Genomic DNA, 23709 nt, shown 5'->3' with positions numbered 1-23709 from the left:
AGTCATTCTACATTTATTTGTCGCTCAGCGTTCATTTATTGAACATTCATCATTCGTTGGAAATCCAGGTGCCGTACTCTATTAAAGAGGATAAAGTCAACACCCACGATTGCTTGCACATCAGCTACACCAAAGAACTGCTAACCACACCATCCCTGCAATTAATGATGAAAGTGGTATAAAATATACTGACAATGAAAAAATGTATTTATGTTTTAAAAGTTTTCATCACTCATTATATACTTCAGATTTGTCTGCCAACCCCTTCGCTTTGAATGACTTCTTTAGATCGCTGAATATTCCCCGTGTAGATCCAGAACTGTCTACTGAATTAGAAAAAGACTTCTCAGCCATGGAGATAGCCTCAGCAGTTAGTGCTATGCAAAGTGGTAAAGCCCCAGGGCCAGATGGCTTCCCAAATGAGTTTTTTAAGCAATTCTCAAATCAAATCTCCCCGTTACTGCTATTGGTATTTGAGGAATGTTTTGTGTCCAAGTCCTTACCTCCAACCATGCGCCAAGCAGTTATTTCTTTGCTACTTAAAACAGGAAAAAACCCTCTTGATTGCAGTTCATGTCGGCCTATTTCACAGTTGAACACAGACACAAAACTCTTTGCCAAAATTCTGGCATGTCACCTTGAAAAGATTATTCACTCGATTATTGCACCTGATTAAATAGGGTTAAATGATTCACTTTTTTATAACATTAGGAGATCATTATCCCCCGCCGTGGCTGATAGGCCCCGAAGGGGGATCTTGAAACAGTCTCCGTATGTCCGTCCGTTCGAACGTTTCTACCTATATCTCGGCAACCCCTGGGCCCACAGTGACCAAACTTCACATGTGGATACATCTCAGAGGGGGAAGGGATACTATGGTGACCTTGACCTAATTTGCATATTAAGTAGGTCACAGGGTCACGAAGTGCTTAAAACACATTTTGGGCTCTGGAGGCCTAGGTTTTTGACCTAGGGCTCTGAAATTTTATACACACATGATACACACTCCAGGGATAACCTCCAGTACACCAAGTGACCTGACCTTGACCTTGAAGGGTAGGGTAGGGTCTGAAGTTTGCTCATCATGGTTGCACAATACATGTATTTTCATATAAACATTTCTCCTCATTTCTCAGCAGTTCCTGGGCCCACAGTCACCAAACTTCACACATGGACACTCCACCTGGGGAGAAGGGGCACCATGGTGACCATGACCTAATTTGCATATCAGGTTACAGGGTCACTAAGTGCATAAAAACACCTTTTGGGCTCTGGAGACGTATTTTGACATAGCTTATGAAGAAGACCTTTCAGATTCTACATAATTATCTACTAGGACCCATGGAACACCCTCTAGTGTACCAAGTGTGCTGCCTTAGAGCTGGCTTTGTGAGAAAATATAAAGCCCTCCGGCGGGGGATTAGCCCAGCAACGGCCTTCTTGTTTAATATTCTCTATGGTCCCACTCTGAGCGTTCCCGACGATATTGAGGTCGTTCTCTCACTCGATGCTGAAAAGGCCTTCGACCGGGTGGAGTGGGACTACCTTTTCAAGACTAGACATTTTTAATTTTGGGCCTAAATTCATATCCTGGGTTAAAATTCGATATACTCTACCAATGGCAGCCGTGTGCACGAATGACAATCTGTCCACCTACTTTGAGCTCAAACGAGGCACAAGGCAGGGATGCCCTCTGTCACCACTCCTATTCATTATTGCACTTGAACCGCTTCTATCAAGGTCATCCATCGAGCAGGTTCAGAGCATAAAGTCTCACTTTATGCAGATGACATGTTATTGTTTACCAGAGACCCTCTATCAAGCATTGCTAAACTATTAGCTCTACTCTCAAAATTTGGAAAAATATCAGGCTATAAAATAAAGCGCCATAAAAGTGAACTTATACCCATTACTAAAGTGGAGGAACAGCATTTAATGTCAGTCCCCTTTAAAATAAGTCCCCAAAAGTTCAGATATCTAGGCATATGGGTCACTTCAGACTACAAAGATCTGTTTAAGGCTTCTCCAATTATCTCACTGTTTGGTGTGCCCCCGGGGACCACTCCTCTCCCTGGGCACTTTAGAAATGTGATGGCCTTTTGCACCCTACGAGCCAGGAGACTTATTTTACTTAAATGGAAGGATACCCATCTGACAACATATGGCCAATGGATTAGAGAAGTCATGTGTCATAATCATTTAGAAAAAAATAGATATACCATTAATGGGTCCACCAGAAAATGTGATATTACCTTTTGTTTTCTCTTTTGTAGAAAACATGGCAGCTGCCAATATTGAAACATAACCCAAGTGACTATGTACCTGCTATTTTGTTTTACTTTTTATTTTCTCTCTTGTTGTACATATGTTTAAGAATGTGCTTAGTAAACTTATAGATAGTCCATTACCTGTGGGTGGGAGGGTGGTGGGATTATTATTGAGAAATTGATGTAAAAGTTCCGTGTTTATATTGTTTTGTTATATTTGAAAATAAAAAGACATTGTTCAAAAAAAGATGGTCATTTTGAATGACTATCAGTAATTAATTTTTAGAACTTGCAAATGAATAGAACTAACAATTATGTCTAATTGGCAGTAAATCACAATGATAAAATTAGAAATGAGTATCATACTGAGCGAAAATATAAACCACATATATACACAAATATAAACTTCTGCTTTTGCTCCCATTTATAATGAGCGAAACTCAAAAGATCGAAGACTCTTTATGTACACAAAAGGCCTATTTCTCTCAGATGTTGTATATAAATGTGTCCAAATCCATCATATTGAGTACTTCTCCTTTGCCGAAATAATCCCTCCATATCACAGGTGGCAGATCAAGATGTTGATTAATCAGCAAGTTTATTGTATGTGTGTGTGTGTGTGTGTTAGGCTGGCCACAATACAAGGAAGGACACTCTAAGATGTATATTTTGTAGTGTATGGCTACGGTGATGTGGGAGCCAAAACTTTAAATGTGTATAGATAGAGAAGGGCATGGATTTAATAAGTTGGCATTTTTTATTGAATGTTTGGAATATCATATAGCAATCAAACTCTAAACTGAGGAGAAAAATACTTTTGTGTATTTAATGACCAAGTGCAGCTATTTAAGTACAAGTCCAGTTTACTTGAACTATTCAGGTGGCTTGTCCTTGATTAAGATCACTAAACAGCAGAAAGATCGATCATAAGCATATAATGTTCAATTTAAGAGGGAAATCCAACCCAAAAAACTGTACTGTCATAAAAATAACACTACAAGTTCAAATAAAACTAGTTTCTTTATATTACTGTAGTTGGACTTAAATTATACTTTAGTCCTGTTAAATGTGTTCAAGGAAGTGTTGACAAAGCTCTGAGCAGCACCTCTGTACCTCTTTGATCCTTTTGACTTGAATGAAGTGCTCTTTTCCCCAGATATTCTCATCCTGAAGAGAAAACACAAAAATGAGGAGACAATTCTTGTTTTTATTGTCCATCATGATCACACAATGAACAATTTTGAGGTGACAATTTCAGGTTTAAACACCATAAAATGTGCCAGAAATCCATTTAGGTGGGTAAAGGCATCATTTGTAACAACAGCACAGGGTTTATCTCAGTATCTGCAAGAGTCTTTCAAACTGTTAATGCAAAACTGACTAAGTGAAGCTGTTTAGTGCGAGCTGACGCCCCCTTGTGGGTTTACCTTGGGATGTCTCAGCTGTCCTTTCTGCTTGGCTGATTGCCATGACTAACGATGGAGAAACAACAATATGAAGGTTTTAATCAAACAGCATGGCATGTAAAACACAAAAGGTGCCACAGATTGTTATTGATGATGCTCTACCTGGAAGGCATGGATGATGGCGATGGCATCACTCAGTGTGCCTTGAGCATAAGACAGCTTGCTCCTGCAAAGACATAGAGCCGTTCAGTACACAAACACAAAACACTGTAGGCATCACACAGGAGCCAGCAAGTGATCCAATCTGAGAAGTGGCTGACGAAGAGATCTAAACCTGCAGGATAAAAGATACCACAAGTTTAAAAATGTATAAAAGATTTCAGAAGAATATAGCACATGATGTACAAGGCTTTTGACTTGCCATTCATTGATGTATCCACAACTCAATCAATAGAATGCATGCTAAATCAACAAAAGCATCATGTCCACACAAAAACACTAAACAGGGGTGTCAAACATACAGCATGTGGGACAAAACCAGCCCACAAGAGGAAATATTCATTGCAAATATAACACATGGTCGATGGACAAAATTAGGATTAGCAATTTTCTTTTTTTCAGGTGTTGCAAAAATATATTTCACAATGTTTTCAACCTCTTTAGAATAAAAAAAAGCGAGAAACTTTTAGAGTTATGATTGGTTATTGATTCTTATGCTGCTTCTGAAATGAAGACTGTGTAACTGCTGGCCGTGACCCGTGACTCACCTGTGGCCAGCAAGCTGTTGCATGAATGGTATGGCAAAGAAACACTTGAGAGAGCGCGCAGCAGCTGAGAGAGAGAGAGAGAGAGAGAGAGAGAGAGAGAGAGATAGCAATAGAGAGAGAGAGAGAGAGAGATAGCAATAGAGAGAGAGAGAGAGAGAGAGATGCTGTTGTCATCAAGCACTCAGAATAACGGGATTTGTTGTCTCACACTGTTTTCGTTCAGGTAGTGCAAACAGACCTATGATGAGACACTCATGCAGGCAACCAAAGATGTGACCCAGGACTATCAACTTTCCCAGGTACAGGTCCACAGGCAGGTGGGCCAGCACGCGGCCCAGGAAGGTGAGCTGGCCGTCCGCGTTTCCATCTCGTCCACCACTCTTCACAGACAATGCTCCCATCTGCAGAGTTAAGAGCGAATATTAACTCACACTTTATTATAAAGAAAACACAGAAAAAGACATTGATCTTGGGGTTTAAATAAGAATAGTTTTTTCAGCTGTTCTTTTTACCACAGCAGGTCATTCCACCTCACGCTAAAGGTCTTTGTTGACAAAATTAGACCTTCAACTGGGATATTAATCCAGTTCTTGCTACACTCAGCCTTAACACTTAACCTAATGCCTTTCCAGAGGAGACTTTGATAGTGACTATAAAGGAAGTTGTACTCTAATTCTTGTAGCTAAATAACTATCGAAAAACATCACCGCGGACACAATCACATGCACAATTCCTTTTTCCTTCCCACTTGAAAAAGCACACGACAACACCACCACCCTCATTTACAAGCCTAACAACACAAACGCGAGCTGATCCAGGGAGAGATTAAGATCTAATGCTGAGTGACAGAGCTGAGTGGTCAGCTGTCCGCCTAAAAACATCATCATCATCATCATGACCGGCACACTGGACTCCACATTAATGCTTCTTCTTCCTGACCTCTTTGAGCTGGAGCACACTTTTCACAATGTCGCAGTAGTTGGGGGGAGAGAGTGCTGCGGAGAGAAGGGACTGGGGGTCGCCCATGTCCAGCAGCTTCACTTTCAACACGATACCAGCCAAGGGAGCGAGCTGATGGGAGAGAGGAAATCAGACCACAGCAACAAACTGTTACAGGTCAAATCTAAACGTCAAATAAGAAAAAAAGCACCAAAAGAGCAATGCAGCCACGTGTGTTTCACGTCCTCACCAATATCTCAGGAATCATGTTGTCTGGAACCTCATTCTGCCAGAAGTCTCTGGTGACAAGACGATAACAGTAGCCCCTGGACACTCGTCCTGCCCTCCCTGACATGGAAGAGATGTGAAGTGTGAGAAGAACCGAGGCGGGTGCATACTCACACTTGACAGTGACACTTCAGGACTGTCGTCACCGCACCTCTGCGCTGGTTACAGTTGGTTTTGGAGGCCCAGGTGAGACACAACGATTGGTAGTTTGTCTCCTGGTCCCACACCAAGTGCCGCATGAGGCAGAAGTCGATCACTATGAGGAGAAAATGCAGAATTCAAATTTGTCAATAATAAAACTAAGTAACAGTTGTGTGGCACATGAAAAATTATCAAAAGAATGTGCAATACCACATATTAGCAACGACAACACCAACAAACTTGTTGGTACACACAACAGCAGTATTTCCAACTTAACTCAAATAACCTATTTTCGCTAAGTGTCGAGAATATTCATCAGTCAGAAGTTTGTTGTTAGCTTGTCATGCTCTTCACTGCACTGATCATGTTAGTATCAAGCAGGATGCCTGACCAATGGAGAACTTAAACAAAGAGAAATTATGCGGTCATCTCTACCACCAACAGAGCGAATACGACTTTTAAATAACAAAACGTAACTCCGATACTTACCTCAGAATTAATAATGGTCATAGGGCTGGGTGATATGGCCTCAAATCTATATCATTGATCAGTTCACCTCGATAACGATAAATGGACGATGACTCCACTGCACAAAAACAATGTTTGTCCAATATATGTAGCAGTTATGTTGATAGTACGACTCCCCTGGACCTATTTATTGCCACTTTAAAGGACGGTAAAACTACAGTCTGAAAATAAATGAAGAAAATACAAATGAAGTACTTTAAGTGAAGATGTATTGAAGAGCTGATAAGCACAGATGACTTGAAATGAGAAGGACTGAGGGCAGATTAAACTGTGAATTTCTCTGTATTGCACCTGAGAATGGGATTTCTCCACAGTGATATGAAAGAAGATCTATCTAACCTCATTCTCTTGAAAGTACTTGCATATTTTGTGTGTAAAATGATTTTTCACGTCCAGTCCAACGGAATGCGCGGCACGACACGGCGCTCTGCCCACGACGGAGGCGCGGATTCCCACAGCTGCCGTCACTCTGCCCGCTGATTCTAAATACGGAGGATTTGCTTCGATGGCTTCTAAAGCCGTTCACTGCAGCCACTGCAGCAGCCGCTACAACTTCTGAACCTCCCCCATTACCTCCTCTCTCCATTTTTGTTACAGCCTGGATGGGGGGAATCATGTTTCTCACGCAGTACAGTGTCTTAAAGGGACAGGCCACCTACACACACTCAAAAACAACCTTTCTTTTCTTTTCTTTTCTTTTTTAAACACCGAATATACCAACATGGGCAAAATGACCTTGGTAATTTCCGTAAATTTCAGTATTGGTAAATGTTCAGTTTAATGCCCAGGCCTAAATGGTCATATAACTGTAATATTGTACCTAAGTCTAAGGTCTGATTTACTCATTAAGTTTAGCTTTACATCAGTTGTCAAATATTGGTGATCACATGTTAATTTGGTGTGTTTGAGTGAGTCAGACATGATTCAAATCAGAAATTATTTTTCGCTGTAGGTGGTTTCTGTGAGGACGATGTGATTTTCAGCAGTCATAAGCAGGACATTTAACAAAATAACTGAACTTTAGGACCACGGAGAGCAAGTAGAGGTGCATGATCCACATTTTGTCACTTCCGATCCAATCCTGGTACCTGAATTTGTTTATCTGCTGAGACCAGAGCTCTGTTTGCTTTAATATTATTATTATTATTATTATCAGTATTGTTGATTTTATATGATGCAGTAATAAACTCCTGTTTGCAGTAAAATATGAAATGTAGGAATGTTTGCATGTATTCTCTCAAAAGACAACTTGAGGTTAGTATAAGGTGAGAAACGGAAGCAGTACAAAGTATTTTACTTCCATGTGGACAATGTGGGGGGTCCGTGTGACGTCATCATCTCATAATAAACTAATTCTATCTTTAAAACTTCATAATCACTTTATTAATCCCTGGAGAAATTATTGAGCAATGCAGCACAAACAGAATTTTTTCCAGCTCTAACACAGCACAAGCAATTGGGACTGTTTTCAGGGAGTTTAGTGTGGAGGAGGACGCAGCTTCACAGAGGTGTGAATCGCCTGCTGACAGTGTGGAGGAGCTGCTGTTCATTGTTTTGATGCCGCGATCAACGCTGTTCTCCTGGGCGAGGTGTTTTACAACAGTGATGCCTGGCATCAGAGGCTTTGGATTTCCTGACTCATTACTCCGCATCTCATTGAGACCTGCCTCCGCTGAGGAAATCCATTCCACATTTTGCAGCTAGCGAGCAGAGCAGCGACAGGAATCACTGTGGAGCCATTTTGACAACAGTGAAGCACAAACAAGGTTTGTAGATCGAAAATCTTCACAGGTTGGATTGGAAATTTCCGATTTGTGAAATACGTTGGTATCGGAACCCGATACCAATACTGGATCGGATTTGCCCCATTCCTAAGAGTAAGCTCAAAGTTTTATCGTGTCATTAATTATATATAAAGTGAGCAACATGTATATATGTTCACATGCCAATTTTGAACATTAACCCTTGTGTGGCGTTCAAAAAAACTTCCTTATGTGGCGTTAGTGGCTGTTTTCAGCCACTAACTTTGACAGCCGTAAAATTATATCAGAAGAATATTTTTTTCAACTTTTTTTTGCATAAATCTGTTAATCAACCTCAGTCCTGATCAAAACTACCAATTTTTTTTTTTAAATAGTAAAAATTAACCCTTTAAATGCCCAGTAAGAAGATGAAGTCACTGATTTTGGGAGGGGAAAAACACAAAATTACCTCTTTTCAATATAATAAATGATCAGAGACAAGAAATGTATTACATGTTATCACGGTCTTGGATATGTCAAAGATTAGTAATGCAACTGACTTTGAAGCATATTTAGTTTTTGTGCAGCATCAGCTTTTCCAAAAAACTCCCTTATGTGGCGTTGGTGGCTGTTTTCATCCACTAACTTTGACTGCTGTAAAAATATATTGGCAAAAAAATTTTGGAAATTTTTTTTGCATAAATCTGTTAATCAACCTCAGTCCTAATCAAAACTACCAAATTTATTTTTAAAAATAGTAAAAATTAACCCTTTAAATGCCAATTTAGAAAAGAAAGGCACTGATATGGGAAAAATACACGCATTATTATCTATTTTTTATATAAAATGTGATCGGACATCGGAATTCTTTTACATGTTATTACAGTCTTGGCTATGTCAAAGGTTAGTAATGTAATTATCTTTAAAGCATATTTAGTTTTTGTGCAAAATCAGATTTTCAAAAAAACTTCCTTATGTGGCGTTGGTGGCTGTTTTCATCCACTAACTTTGACCCCTATATAAATATATCAGATAAATATTTCTTCAAAAAATTTTTGCATAAATCTGTTAATCAACTTCAGTCCTGCTCAAAACTACCAAATATTAAAATAAATAAATTCAAAATTAACCCTTTAAATGCCCATTTAGAAGATGAAGGCACTGAAATGGGAAAAAATACACACAAAATGACTCATTTTCAATATAAAATGTGATCGGATATTGGATCTTTTTTACATGTTATTATAGTCTTGGCTATGTCAAAGATTAGTAATGTAATTATCTTTAAAGCATATTTAGTTTTTGTGCAAAATCAGATTTTCAAAAAAACTCCCTTATGTGGCGTTGGTGGCTGTTTTCATCCACTAACTTTGACCCCTACATAAATATATCAGATAAATATTTCTTCAACATTTTTTTGCATAAATCTGTTAATCAACTTCAGTCCTGCTCAAAACTACCAAATATTAAAAAAAATAAATTCAAAATTAACCCTTTAAATGCCCATTTAGAAGATGAAGGCACTGAAATGGGAAAAGATACACACAAAATGACTCATTTTCAATATAAAATGTGATCGGATATTGGATCTTTTTTACATGTTATTACAGTCTTGACTATGTCAAAGATTAGTAATGTAATTATCTTTAAAGCATATTTAGTTTTTGTGCAAAATCAGATTTTCCAAAAAACTCCCTTATGTGGCGTTGGTGGCTGTTTTCATCCACTCACTTTACAGCTGTAAAAATACATCAGATAAATATTTTTTTTCCATTTTTTTTGCATAAATCTGTTAATCAACTTCAGTCCTGATCAAAACTACCAACAATTATTATGTTTTTTTAAATGAACCATTTAAATACCAATTTAGAAGATAAAGGCACTGATATGGGAAAAATACACACAAAATCACCCATTGTCTGTGTGTCTCTGTGTGTGTGTGTGTGTGTGTGTGTGTGTGTGTGTGTGTGTGTGTGTGTGTGTGTGTGTGTGTGTGTGTGTGTGTGTGTGTGTGTGTGTGTGTGTGTGTGTGTGTGACCTTTGTGCACTGACCTTGATATAGCTAAAAAATGTAAACATGCACCCAAGTTCTCGGAGCTACACAGAGTCTACATAGAGTAAACAAAAACAAAGTGCTGGCCAGGTGGCCTTTTCATCTTGGGAAGAGGTCCCTTGGCACTCAGATTTCACAGAGTTGACCTGGGCCAAACATAAACATAAACAAGGTAAGTCTATTTCAGCACGTGCATAAGTTCTGCTGGCCATTTGCTAGTGAGAAGAGCAGGAGAAACATGAAGAGGAAATTCAGTGCAAGAGAGGCCCTGGATCTTATAATGGAGAGTGAAGAGTCATCCTCCTCAGACACCACCACCTCAGGAGAGTCCGATGCTGACTTTGCTCCACCCTCGACTTTTTTTACCACCTACCCACTTGCCCAGGAGCTCCTGAAGAGGAAATTGGCCTTGGTTGGAACTGTGAGAAAGAACAAGCCGGAGCTGCCACCCAACATTGTGCAGGTGAAAGGTGGAGGTGCTCTCTCCTCCGTGTCTGGCTTCACCAAGAACACCACAGCTGTGAGCTATGTTCTGAAACAAGGCAGAAATGCCATCCTGCTGAGCAGAAGACACCAGGAGCCAGCGCTGACGGAGGGCTCAAAGCAGAAGCCAGAGATTGTCGTCTCCTACAACCGCTGCAAAGACGGGGTTGACAATCAAGATAAGGTATGTGCCAATACATATTTACCACATGCATCCTATTGCTGTTTGCTTTCTACTGAATTTCTGTGCTTGTAAAAGATATATATTTTTTAGTTTTGATGAAGTTTCCATATGCCATGTGCAGCTATTTCCCGTTTTGAAATCAGGACTTATTGTTTTCTTCTTCGATTATCTTTTTAGCTTGTCGGCACCTACAGCGTCAAAAGGAAGACCAATCGGTGGCCCCAGGCGTCATTGTTCAACATAGTTGAGGTCTCAGCCTATTGCATTGGTTATCTTCCTGGCGGTGGATCCCTCGTGGAATGAGGGAAAACACTGCAAGAGGAGGCTTTTCTTAGAAGAGCTGGGCAACGCTCTGGTGTCTCCAGCAGTGTTGAGGAGAGAGCATCTTCCTCGAGCAGCAGTTACTGCCGCACTGGTGAGAAATGCAGGTTGCTGCAGCTGCCCCAGCAGAACCAGAAGAAGAGCCAGAGCCATCAGCAGCCACCAGCAGGTCAGGAGGGAAGAGGGGGGCCTGCATCTTGTGCAAAGGGTGAAAAAGAAGTGGACACATGCAGCCGTTGTGGAGGGCACACATGCAAAGTGCACCAGATCACATGCTGCAAGTCCTGCTGGAAGGACTGAATCCCTGCTGCTGCACAAAAGTTCAGAATGTTTGTAATGTAAGATAAAAAAAATAAAGAATTTCCTATGTTCAATCACTTTATATTGAAAATGGGTAATTTCATGTGTATTTTTCCCATATCCGTGACTTTATCTTCTAAATTGGCATTTAAAAGGTTAATTTAAAAAAAGTAATACTTTTTGGTATCAGGACTGAGGTTTATTAACAGATTTATGTAAAAAAATCGGAAAAAAAATATTTATCTGATATGTTTTTACAGCTGTAAAGTGAGTGGATGAAAACAGCCACCAACGCCACAACAGGGAGTTTTTTTTTTAAACTGATTTTGCACAAAAACTAAATATGCTTCAAAGATAATTACATTACTAACCTTTGACATATCCAAGACTGTAATAACATGTAAAAAGAATCCAATATCCGATCACATTTTATTTTGAAAATGAGTCATTTTGTGTGTATTTTTCCCCATTTCAGTGCCTTCATCTTCTAAATGGGCATTTAAAGGGTTCATTTTTAAAAAAATGTTTTAATATTTGGTAGTTTTGATCAGGACTGAAGTTGATTAACAGATTTATGTGAAAAAATTTTGAAGAAATATTTATCTGATATATTTTTACAGGGGTCAAAGTTAGTGGATGAAAACAGCCACCAACGCCACATAAGGAAGTTTTTTTGCCGACAGTGCATTATTGACCGAGGGAAAAATTTAAAATCAAATTTTTAAATTGCATGTAAAAGTAAGCTTCCTCAGCAAAAATCATGCCATTTGAGCCAATACAGTGAAAGTTATAGTCAAATTAAGAGGAAAAATTACTCCAAGTGGACGTTTTTTCCCCCAATGCCACACAAGGGTTAAAGCTCCAGTTTCCAGTATGGACTTTGGACTCGTCACTCTTTAATTTCTTTGTAAATTTTTTACAGAGTAATTCCCTGAACATGTGTCACCCGCTGACTCCTGTGCAAGCTTTGCGAACAACCGTAGTCAGAACACAACAGGACACCATATGGCAACGTAGAACTGCTTTGTATTAGTCGTCAAACTGTGACCCTACACTCGGTGTGTGTTCTGTATGAGGGGGGCCGGTCCTGGAGTCTACAGCCTGTGTTGTATTTCTACCTTCTATCCAAGTCTCAAAGTACTCCAGTTATAACTTCACATCACAATGGTTATGATTAACCTCTTAAGAGGATTAAAATAATTAATTAATTCATTCTTTAATGCATTTAAAAGGGACAATGTACAGTTAAAACATAAATGTTGCCATTTGATGCACTATACCAGATTGTAGCTTTAAGCTAATTTGCATCTGTAGTCCCTTGGCAGGTCACAAAAATACAACACAGTAACAAGACAGATTAAACAGTATACAGGGATAAAACACCACAACAACATGGCTACACACGTCTGCGTGCAACTCCCCCCACCTCCCTCATCCCACCCACGCCCACACCCACACACACAAAAAGAAGTCTAAGGACCAAGCTAGTGGTTGCAGAGCTGAGCAGCTTTTAACAGATTTTTTTAGGTTAGATTTGAAGACTCTGAGAGAGCTACTGCCCCGTACGGCGTCAGGTAAGGTATTCCACTGGTTTGTGGCTCTTACAGAAAAAGCAGATTGCCCCGCTACAGTGCGGCGAAATGGTATGGTACAATCTCGTATGGAGGATATTCTAGTGGATCTGATGGAATCTGACGAGCGAGCGTGGACAAAAACACATAATGGCTGTGGGGCCAAACCATTAAAAATTTTATAGACCATACACAAATTGGCGAATAACCTAAAATTCTCAAAGCTCAATAACTCATGTTTCTCAAGGATCCTACAATGATGATAACGAATTGGCTTTTTGTCCAGTGTTTTTAAAGTTTGTTTGTATAAAGACTCCAGAGGTCTCAGAGTAGATTCACCAGCCTGCCCCCTGCAGGTGATACAATATGACATGCGGGACAGAATCATGGCGTGCATAAATATCTTGGCTGCATCCAGAGAGAGACAATTTCTGATGTGTTTAAAATTAACTAAATTGTATTTTATGGTTTTAACCATTTTTTTGACATGTTTCTTAAAATTTAAATTTGGATCCAGAAACACGCCAAGATATTTAAATTCAGTAACTATATCAATTCGTTCACCTTTAATGAGAATCTCAACATCAGGGATTTGTACCATGGTTTTAGAAAAAAACATACATTTTGTTTTGTTTACATTTAAACTCAAACATGATTGATCAAGCCAAAGAGTGATTCTCTCCAGTGCAGTTGTTAACTTAGCAGCTGCTAAGTCAGCTGTTTTAGCATGTACATGAACAACAGTGTCATCTGCGTACATCTGCAGATCGACATCAGCACATTGTTCAGCAAGATCATTAATATAAAGACTAAATAATAAAGGACCTAATACCCATCCTTGTGGGACTCCCATAGTACATGTCCTGTAACTGGACTGTGCATCACAGACTTTAACACATTGCCTCCTGTTTGATAAATATGACGAGATCCAAGCCAGAGCTCTAGGCGAAAAATTAAATTTAGAAAGTTTTGATATTAAGACACTGTGGTTAACTGTATCAAACGCTTTACGCAGGTCTAAAAATACAGCACCAACTACTCCTCCTTTATCGAGCCGTGGTTTAATTTGCTCTATTAAATGTAAGGAGGCAGTCTCGGTTGAATGGTTCGCTCTAAAACCAAATTGCATACAATGTAGACCAAAATTGCTGGTGTTCAGAAATGAGGTCAGTTGTTCAATGACAACCTTTTCAGCAATTTTGAAAATACTGGCAGTATGCTTATAGGTCGATAGTTACTAGCTTCAAGGCGGTCTCCAGATTTAAAAACAGGTGTGACAATGGCACATTTCCAGTCCTCAGGAAAAAGACTACGTTTAAAAGAGAGATTAATTAAGTGAGTGACAGGACAGGATAAAATATCCTTATGTGACTTAACAAACTTGGTGTCAAAGTGAAAAGCATCTCTAGATTTGGAGCTTTTCAGAGAGCTGATGATTTTTTGTACTTGTGACACATTTGTTTCTACCAGTTGGAAGACCGGGGCTGTTTTATCTAGTGGAGCAACATCCAGTTTTCTTGTTGGAAATTTTTTCCCAAGTTCACATACAGATTCAAGAAAAAAATTATTAAGAGCAGAAGCAACAACACGATTATCTTCAATTAACTCTCCCTGTACTTTTAATATAAGATCTCCTATAGATTTATGGTTTCTCCTTGTGAGATCATCTATATTTTCCCATATCAATTTAATGTTGCCTCTTGCCTCATTTAAAATATTGACATAAAATCGGGATTTAGCTGATCTTAGTTCTTGGATAACTTTGTTCCTCAAACCTTTATAAACCAGCATATCAGTTTCTCTTCTAGTTTTAATTGCCTTCCTCAGTGCAGCATCTCTAGTTTTCATCAGCTTCCATAAATTCTCATTGAACCAAGGTCAATTATTTTTGTTTTTAAATTGTGTGTTGACACTCACACTAAATCTCTCTTTCACAGAATTAATTTTGTTAGTGAAAGTGTTACACCCATAGTTCAGATCATCAGAGGATAATACATCATCCCAATTCAAACTATTAATTTCACTTGCAAATTCTTCTTGTTTAGCTTTCGGTATGCACTTGCAGATTTTTGTCTTATTTGCTGTGTTCCTAAATCTATTTTTAGACAGTTTTCTAGCACACAGAGTTAAATTATGGTCGGACAGGCCGCTAATTAAATGATAACTTTTCGTTATTCTTTCTGCTCTGTTAGTAAATATCAAGTCAATCTGTGTACTTGAGCATTTTGCAATCCTAGTTGGGTCTTTTACTAGTTGTTTTAAGTGGAATTTTTCGGTAATCATTTTTAGTTTTTTCCTTTTGGTTTTATCCTCCCAATTCACATTAAAATCACCCATAAGCAATAGTTCTTTGTTGTGATTGCACTCATTCAAGACTTCAGCAAGTTGATCATAAAAAGTGTGATCTGCAGAGGGAGGCCGATAGACACCTATAATGTTAAAAGACATTTGTTTAGACAAAATAATTTTTATCCCAACATATTCCAAAGTGTTACCCGCTTTATAAACCTCGCGCTCACACACATTTAATGCCTTCTCTTACATAATAAGAATGTAAATATTAAGCCTGCAACTGTTGTTCATTTTGCAGTTCAATTGCTCTGCAGCAGCTTTAGGCCCAATGCTCTTATTTGTTGTAACGTGGCATCCCAAGGCCCCATGTGTTCAATGGATGTGTCTGTGTGTATATTCACAGCCAATGAGTCTACACAAATATAAAACTCACCATATTTGACGTCTGGGACGGTCACTGAGCTTTCTGCAATGTTGGTGGAAAGTATAACCTGTGAAAACAAGAAGATCACCAGTCCAACATGTACACTGGACACATGGCGGAGTCAGATCGGTGGATTCCTACCTTCCTGTATCCAGGCACAGATGGCTGGAACACAAAGTTCTGCTCTTCTAGAGTCACAGTGGAGTGCAGAGGATAAACCTGTAGCCTGGAAGGTAGCAACACATCGGTGTGAATTCAACTTTAAACATTAGGCAAGATTCATTTAACATCTGTGGTGTAACCGTTGGCTTTCAGGATTTGCTCCCAACATGAAAAAACATTCAACAGACTTACCTTTTGTGGACCAGCTTGGCCAAAGCTTCCTGCATGTAGAATATTTCAAGTAAACCAGGAAGGAAAACCAGAACACTGCCTCTGTCTGATGAAGTTTTGCCACCCTCTTTGGCTCCAGAACTACTCCCAGGGGGGAAAAAAAGAAAAAGAAAAAGGGGTAAATGACAACCCTGTTTATACCCATGAGTCATGACATCCTCACCTGGTGTCTTTGCCCTCCACCTCATCAAAGCTCTGGATCAGACTGATGGCTAGGTTGTACATCTCGTCTGAGATGCGTGGTTCTTCTGGCCGAGTACTCTCAATCTGCCAAAGACAAACACAATTCAAACAACTTGGCTTCAGCCAATGAAATGTGAGCAACACCGACCATTTTTACTGTCCTCATTTTACCCTGTGAGGAAACACTTTGAGGAGGTCGTCCAGGTAAAACTGCTCAATGGAGAAGGGCGCCCCCTCCAGTTCAAACACGTGTGCTGGTTCCATTCCGCCTGGAATTGGAGTGGCAAAGTACTCGGCAAACTGTTTGCAGTTAATGGTAGCCGACATGAGGATTATCTGTGAAAAAAACAAAACGGGGTATTGGGTGTAAGTGTACATAGGACAGATGATGACTGAAATTGTAAAATATTTCCTTTAACTCAACACTTACTTTGACGTTATGAGAGTTGAAATGAAGGAGCTTTCTCAAAACCAGCAGGAGGAAGTCCATCTCCTCTGTTCGCTCATGAACCTTGATAGAGGCATTCATTATACCACTGAATCACGTAAAAATGCACATTTACAGCAGCAAAAAAATCTGGAAAGACCAACTACAAGGCAGAAAACAACTGCAAGTTATTTACAATCTAATTAAACAGGGACTGCAGTGGATCACATAGAACTTGATTTTTGTGTTACAACTACCATAAAACCATTTCTTTTACCTCATCTAAGAAAATGTGAGAGTATTCTGTGAGGCATTTGGTTGAAACCACTTTTTGGAGCAGCACCCCAGTCGTCATGTAGATCAGCCGTGTGTCCTCAGTCGCCGTCTTTTCCAGGCCAACCTTAAATACATGAAAGGACGAGTTAAATTTAGTTTAGTTGTTCTTTAAGTATTGTCTTGCTCTTGTGGAACCACCAAAAACACTGAACCTTCAAAATGGTATCTTCATTTTGAAGGTTCGATGTGTTTGGTGGCTGCACAGAAGCATCTTTTGGTGGAAAATGAGGAAAAACAGTTGTAAAGGTTGGAAACCTCTGTACTCCTCCTTTTGTTTGTTTTTTGTTGTTGTTTTTTTTTTTTTTTTTACCCCAAAACAGCTTAATTCGTAGTTAGCTTCATTAATTTCTTTCCTTGCAGCACTTGCAGTGTATGAAAATGTCATGCAGGATGACATTCTTGTGTACGATAAAAGTCGTAGTGGCTGTCATGTCTGATTGGATGCCGGTTGACATCACACAGTCAACTTATTTCCAAGTTGCAGTGTAGCTTAGAAGTCGTCAGAAACTGCTGTCTACAATGCAAACATGACCATCTGTGGCCGACTCAGGTATGAGCGACGACCTTTTAATTTACGGACTACACAGCTTTCACAATTTAAAAAACATGTTCAAAATGTCTGCAGAAAGGCCTCCTATCAAGTGGCGGAAACCAGAATATAAAGGTTGTGTTACATTACCCAAGAATTATTTCTTCTACCAATATTTACTGTTTATTATTGCTCCCACGGTCAGTAACATCATACTCAAGTGCAAAGGTCTACACCGAGCGGAGGAGACGACGGTTATTATTAGACACACAGTTCCAGAGTTCTGCATAACACAAGCAGTTATCCTAGCAACAAAGAGCACCGGAGCCTGTCAACACAAGAACACAAACACTTGTTTCAAGTTGTGAAAGAAATGTAGTCAATGTTATTTGATGAAATGAGGGCAATTGCTCATTACTTCCTTGTGACTTCTGCGGTCTTTTGATGAGGGTATATGCTCACTAACATAAAGTGTTGCTCAGGTTTTACGTGCTAATCTAGGTGTCTGTACTGCATAGAGGGGCGTGTTGCACCCACCTGATAACCCACCAGACTACCCAGCGTACACTTCCGCTGTGTAGCAACCCAGCGAGCAATACTGCTGGCTCCAATCTTCCGTGGTTGGGTGACTGCAATCTTGCATGAAGCATTTTTCTCATTGTAATGGTCCAGAATGTACTGTGGCAGCTGAGTGGTCTTGCCACTGCCTGTGGCTCCTCGAATGATCACTACGGAGTTGTTCTCGATCAGGGAAATCAACTGGAAGCACACGCACACACAGTTCAAAGAGAGGCAGTTAACAGAGGAAGCATTCATGTGCTGCATCATATCACTGAAATAATAAAGTCTTTCAAATTAAGCACAGATGGATGTAGTGCAGGTAATTGGGATTTTATAATCTGCAGTTTGAAAATACAGCGCACGCACGCACGCACGCACACACACACACACACACACACACACACACACACACACACACACACACACACACACACACACACACACACACACACACACACACACACACACACACACACACACACACACACACACACACACACACACACACACACACACACACACACACACACACACACACACACACACGTCCTGCTTTAGCATTTCCTGTTGACAAATACAGATTGGTTTATTTAAAGCTAGACATTGTCCTGCAGCATCAAATAACTTTGTGCTCATCTTGAAGAAACTGTAAAAGCTTAAGTGCTCTTATCTCCTGAGGACATAGCCACAATTTCAGTAAAAAAACCACAAAAGGACCAAAGAAACAAAATCACAGGTGAATGAGAGGATTATCAGACCACTAGACGTTGTGGCTGATTGAATGGACTCTGTGTCGTACCTTATGTCTGTTTTTAGTTATGGGCAAGGTTGGGTATGTGCAGCTGCCCAGTGGAGGCAGAGGAGTACCTAGAAATACAAAATTGGAGAGGACTAGAAACTGTTTTTCAACCAAGAAAAAAGATAAAAACAATTTTGTATATCTGAGTATGTAACCGTGCAGAAATGTAAAAAAAAAAAAAAAAGGCAGCTCAAAGGCCAATACTCACGTTCTGCAGTCTTTGGTATTTGGGCTCTTCCTCCATCTGGCGTCACAGTTCCCAGGCTGTCCTCATCAAAGACCTCCACCAAACTGAAACAAAAGTATTGCAGATTTTTTTCAGATAAACAAAACCACTGCTAACAGCAGCAATCTTAAACTGGCTCTTACACTGGATAACAAAAAAGTCTTCTTTGCAATGCATGTAGAAAACTTGGATGCTTGTTAGACGTCTGAAAAAGGCCATCTAACAACAAACAAAACATATGCAACATGAAATGAAAAGTTTTAACCGGTATAGAGGTATAACCTAGTCCATGTAAACACGGGTTGACTGGGGTTATGTACGTCTGTTACGTAACTTCACCTGATGCTTTCAAAGCTGGCCTGGAGGATTCAGAAGAAATGCTGCTCTCAAACGTCCTGATCAGACTGACTTTGTTTCACTTTCTAAATGAACACAAGTGAAATCATTTTCAACACTATTATTATGGAATTGATCCACCGACTGAATGGATTGTTATTGGTGCGTTAATCTGATCTTTTGATTCAGCGTTTATGTAAATGGATGAATTCGAGCTTTCAATAGTAAGGAATTCCCATTTAATATATAAACACATCCAATGAGGATAAAGAAGTCATGGAGGACTAGTTCATTATTGTATCATAAAAGTATGGCGATTTCGCTCCTTTGCGGTCTTATGATTACATGAAAATGGTTTCAAATCCCAGCATCTCTGTCCAATTCATTGCTCAGTGCCAAGTTGTAACTGGACTCGGTCAGCGGCTCCTCTTGACTTTACCCTCGGTTGGCTGGAGGGGGCCCATAGCTCCGTCGCCTCAGGAGCCTTCCCAGCTGTGTGCACTCTTGGTGAAGGCAGGATTTCATCACAACAGACACAAACCCTGACAGTGGGAAGAGGAGCTCGAACACAACACACCCACGGCTTGAGCGCACATATGCACTCTCATCCTCTCTCTCTCTCTCTCTCTCTCTCCAATGCACACATTTCACGCAAGCCACGAAGCAGCTGAGCTTACAACAAAGCTGCACGCTGCGCAGAGGAGAGTGAGGGGTGAAAGGAGGAGAGAGGTGACAGCTCTCAGATAGCACTGTGTGACGAACTCTACTGGAAAAACAAAAGTCTGCGTGACAGGAGCAGTGGCAAGACGAAGACGGTCAGCACAAGACCAAAAGAGAAACGCTTCCCACGACGGGGTCCAAGAGGACTGCAGCCGACATCTGGCATTTGACACAGAAGGACGTGGTCAAACAGAAAGCGCTGGAGTCAAGTTGACACAGACTCATCCATGGAGACGAGAAGCTGGAGGCTGCACTCTGCAAAAAGCTCATCTCCCCATTTCTCAACTGCTCAGAAAACAGTCAGAGGTGCAGTTTTCACAGCTGTAAGTACTGATCTTCTCTTACCGAGCCCGGCACCAATGTAATAACTCATCTCTGGACATAATGAGGAGTTGCAGTTTAGTCATTAAACTGAAAAGCTGTTTTACAACAGCTCAATGTGTGAAGACACTTGTACAGTTTGTGTTTGAGGTTGACCTGGGAACCTGCAGAGTGTGTAATTGCTGGATCCATCGGCTATAACACTTCAGCTAGTTTCCCTGAAGTCATCACAATGAAGCAAGAACCAGCGGCCAGACAGCTTATTAAACTTATTTCTCTCACTGTCAAAGGTTGAAATGCATTGAAGAGCCACAACAATGCAGATAATTAGTTATTTCTGCAGATCAGCCTGCAATGGCCGTAACTAATGAAGGAACAATCAGTCCAGTGAATTCAAATGTATTTAAGCAAAGCTGCTGTTGTGGATGTTCTATGTGTACACCACGATGTAGACAAACATGCAGTTGCTGCTCCTTCAGTCTTTAGGGAGCGTGTGCCGCGAGGACCATGCCGCTGTTCAGCTGGATGAAATGGCCTCATGAGACATGGAGACAAGCTCAGGAGGAGGCGCCGTCTCTGAAGAGCTCGGGGGTCGTTCCCAGCCGCATGTTGATCGCAGAGCTCCTCTGGCACGTGGAGGAACGAGAACGGCTGGCCAGAGAAGTGGAGCGGGAGCACCGGCTGGCTCACGCTGCCCCGAGCCTCCATTGGTTCCAGAAGTACCCCCGGCTACGGACACTCATCCCCTCATCCGAGTTGCACCAGCTGGAGTTCCTGTGTGCCCAGATCCCCCCGATCCATGCAGTCGCTGTCCTCTCCAGGTGTGTGGTGGCTGTGATATGTGGCTCAGGCCTCACATGAGCACACTGTCAACAGTAGCTAGCTGCTACGGCGTCAACACGAGGCCTGACAGGAGGCGATGTGGAGAAGAGCAAAAGGGAAAAGGAGGCAGGGGCGAGCTACCGAGAAAGCCATCATGTGCTACCATGACAGACACAGACTACGTAGGGTGCCAACATGTGAAGGGCACGCTGGAAGGTTGAGTGAGGCCTGTTTAGACTCAACATCTGTTAGTCAGAACGGAAGAAAGGTGAATGAGTTGTTAGACATGGTTGAGCACTGTGACCTACTTAATCATTTCCCATAAAAAACCACTACTCGGTCACTCCTGTGTGTTTATATAACCAGATAACTGAAGAACATACATGATATTCATGACACTTGTTTGCCGCTCTCCATTCAGGATAAAATCTTCATGATTGGGGACGTTTTGAGAGGGCTGTGGGGGATATATCCCACTCTCGGACCAGGTCTACCTGCCTTAACCGCTTTCAAAAAAGGAACACGATCCTCCCGTGCTCCACAGTGATCCATGTTATGCAACTACAGAGTTGGACCAAACACCTAAAATAACTGTATTTTGAAATCTAAGTGATGCAGAGCAGAAGTAAAAGCCACACTGGTGACAGTGGTGTTATGTTTCTATTACAGGTGGCACATCAATATGACCTCAATATGAAACTAAATCTAAAGTAAACCTGCATCCCTCATCATTATATTTACAATAACGTATTAAACCAAGGACTTGCTTTATGTTTGAATTATTTTTCTAGAAGTCACACATTATTTGTCGCTCTTAAATCTGATGCCATCTGACCCACCACCAGGCCACTTTAATACTATGACCCTTCTGCTTTTATCACAAACTGCACCTTATTCATAACACACAATTTAAAAACTGTCAATGTCAGAAGTTTGAGCCCTTTAAACATTGAAACATGACGACTGCAGTCTGCAAATGTGGCGACTCGACATTCTGCTGATAGAAATCTTTGGTGCACGCCTCCACAGGTTCCGTGAGGTGCTTGCCTCCAACAACATTGGGCCCTGGGAGCTGTCGTCCATCTTCAAGCAGGTGCTGAGAGACTTCCTGAGCCAGAAGGAGCACATGGACCAGGCTGAGTTCCCGGTGCAGCCCGCCACCTTTGCACCCATGCAGACCTGGACGAGCCGGTACAAAATGAAGCAGAGCTTCGTCACACCCACCGTCCCACACTGTGGAGACCACCCGAGAGAAGAGATCCCAACGGTCTCTGGATACGTGGACCGGACCATGAGGAACTCCAGTTCATTCACAGCGCACAAAGACTGGGATCTTCCATATTATTACCCGATGCCTCTCAGGGCCAAAGAGACGTACAGCACCACGCTGTGACACCCTCGCTCCCCATCACATGTTTACATATTCACAGTATTCACACACACTGTGGCTTCTATTAATGGAATTGGTTTTCATCATTTAAACTGAACATGAAAAGGTGTGTGTGAAAAAGAAACCTAATGGAAATGTATTTTTAACATAAAATGACATAAGCCAGAAAACAGGGGCTGAGACTTATTTCATTTTTGTTTTGTAATCATCCAGTTATCCTTATAGTATTCTAGTATGTTTACAAAACTACAATTGTGTGACCATTTCGGTCAATTCTATTTTAATGTCATGGCAGCAAACAGCAAAAATAAAAATCTATAATTGACTAGTTATGCAGCATTTTTTCATGTTTCTATTTGGTTAATACATGTTTCAAAAATGTCAAAAACAAACAGTCATGTCTCAAACACAGGGATATTTAAAATCAGGGGTTTTGAAGTGTGGGAGGACGAGCATCTTCCTAACAGAGCAGATAATATCTGCTGTTAGGCTCCATAAGCAATAAACTAAAATAAATATTTATCTTCAAGTTCTGATTAATTACATCATATGCAACCGTTTGCATTAAAGTGTTTTATTACTTTAAGTTGTCTTATAAATTCTAATGTAAAATTGCATCAATTTGCGGATGATGTGGTTCTGTTGGCCCCATCAAGCCTGGATCTCCAGCGTGCACTGACACGGTTCGCAGCCGAGTGTGAAGCAGCTGGGATGAGGATCAGCACCTCTAAATCCGAGGCCATGGTTCTCCACCGGAAAAAGGTGTCTTGCCCCCTCCAGGTCGGTGGAGTGCCCTTGTCCCAAGTGGAGGAGTTTAAGTATCTTGGGGTCTTGTTCACGAGTGGGGGAAAGATGGACCATGAGATCGACAGGCGGATCGGTGCAGCGTCTGCAGTTATGCGGTCGTTGTATCGGTCCGTCATGGTGAAGAAGGAGCTGAGCCAAAAGAAGAAGCTCTCG

The 23709-nt window shown here is 40.8% G+C and overlaps 2 protein-coding genes across 2 annotated transcripts in view; one reads left to right on the top strand and one right to left on the bottom strand.

The window, feature by feature from the left end:
• Positions 1-23709, bottom strand: part of tdrd9 (tudor domain containing 9) — a gene marked incomplete at its 5' end in the record, with an annotated part of 42144 nt that overhangs the window by 16343 nt on the left and 2092 nt on the right. Inside the window, 19 exons of the mRNA XM_080513111.1 lie at positions 3381-3434; positions 3695-3739; positions 3836-3899; positions 4441-4504; positions 4679-4841; positions 5380-5511; positions 5630-5727; positions 5819-5923; positions 15716-15773; positions 15848-15932; positions 16061-16180; positions 16263-16366; positions 16454-16618; positions 16713-16793; positions 16987-17109; positions 18112-18333; positions 18935-19002; positions 21083-21266; positions 22407-22592. Of these exons, the coding sequence (XP_080369237.1) occupies positions 3381-3434; positions 3695-3739; positions 3836-3899; positions 4441-4504; positions 4679-4841; positions 5380-5511; positions 5630-5727; positions 5819-5923; positions 15716-15773; positions 15848-15932; positions 16061-16180; positions 16263-16366; positions 16454-16618; positions 16713-16793; positions 16987-17109; positions 18112-18333; positions 18935-19002; positions 21083-21266; positions 22407-22592 (2121 nt within the window). The remainder of the gene's footprint in view (positions 1-3380; positions 3435-3694; positions 3740-3835; positions 3900-4440; positions 4505-4678; positions 4842-5379; positions 5512-5629; positions 5728-5818; positions 5924-15715; positions 15774-15847; positions 15933-16060; positions 16181-16262; positions 16367-16453; positions 16619-16712; positions 16794-16986; positions 17110-18111; positions 18334-18934; positions 19003-21082; positions 21267-22406; positions 22593-23709) is intronic.
• LOC308142176 (protein RD3-like) lies at positions 21045-22752 on the top strand (the record flags this gene model as incomplete). Its single annotated transcript, XM_080512513.1, has 2 exons — positions 21045-21358; positions 22389-22752. The coding sequence occupies 2 exons, from the start codon at positions 21045-21047 to the stop codon at positions 22750-22752; spliced, it is 678 nt and encodes a 225-aa protein (XP_080368639.1).

This window comes from Blennius ocellaris, assembly GCF_963422515.1.
Source record: "Blennius ocellaris genome assembly, chromosome: 17".
In the NCBI taxonomy this organism is placed as follows: Eukaryota; Metazoa; Chordata; class Actinopteri; order Blenniiformes; family Blenniidae; genus Blennius; species Blennius ocellaris.
The sequence above is the reverse complement of the archived record's forward strand: the minus strand, read 5'-3'. Positions and strand labels throughout refer to the sequence as shown.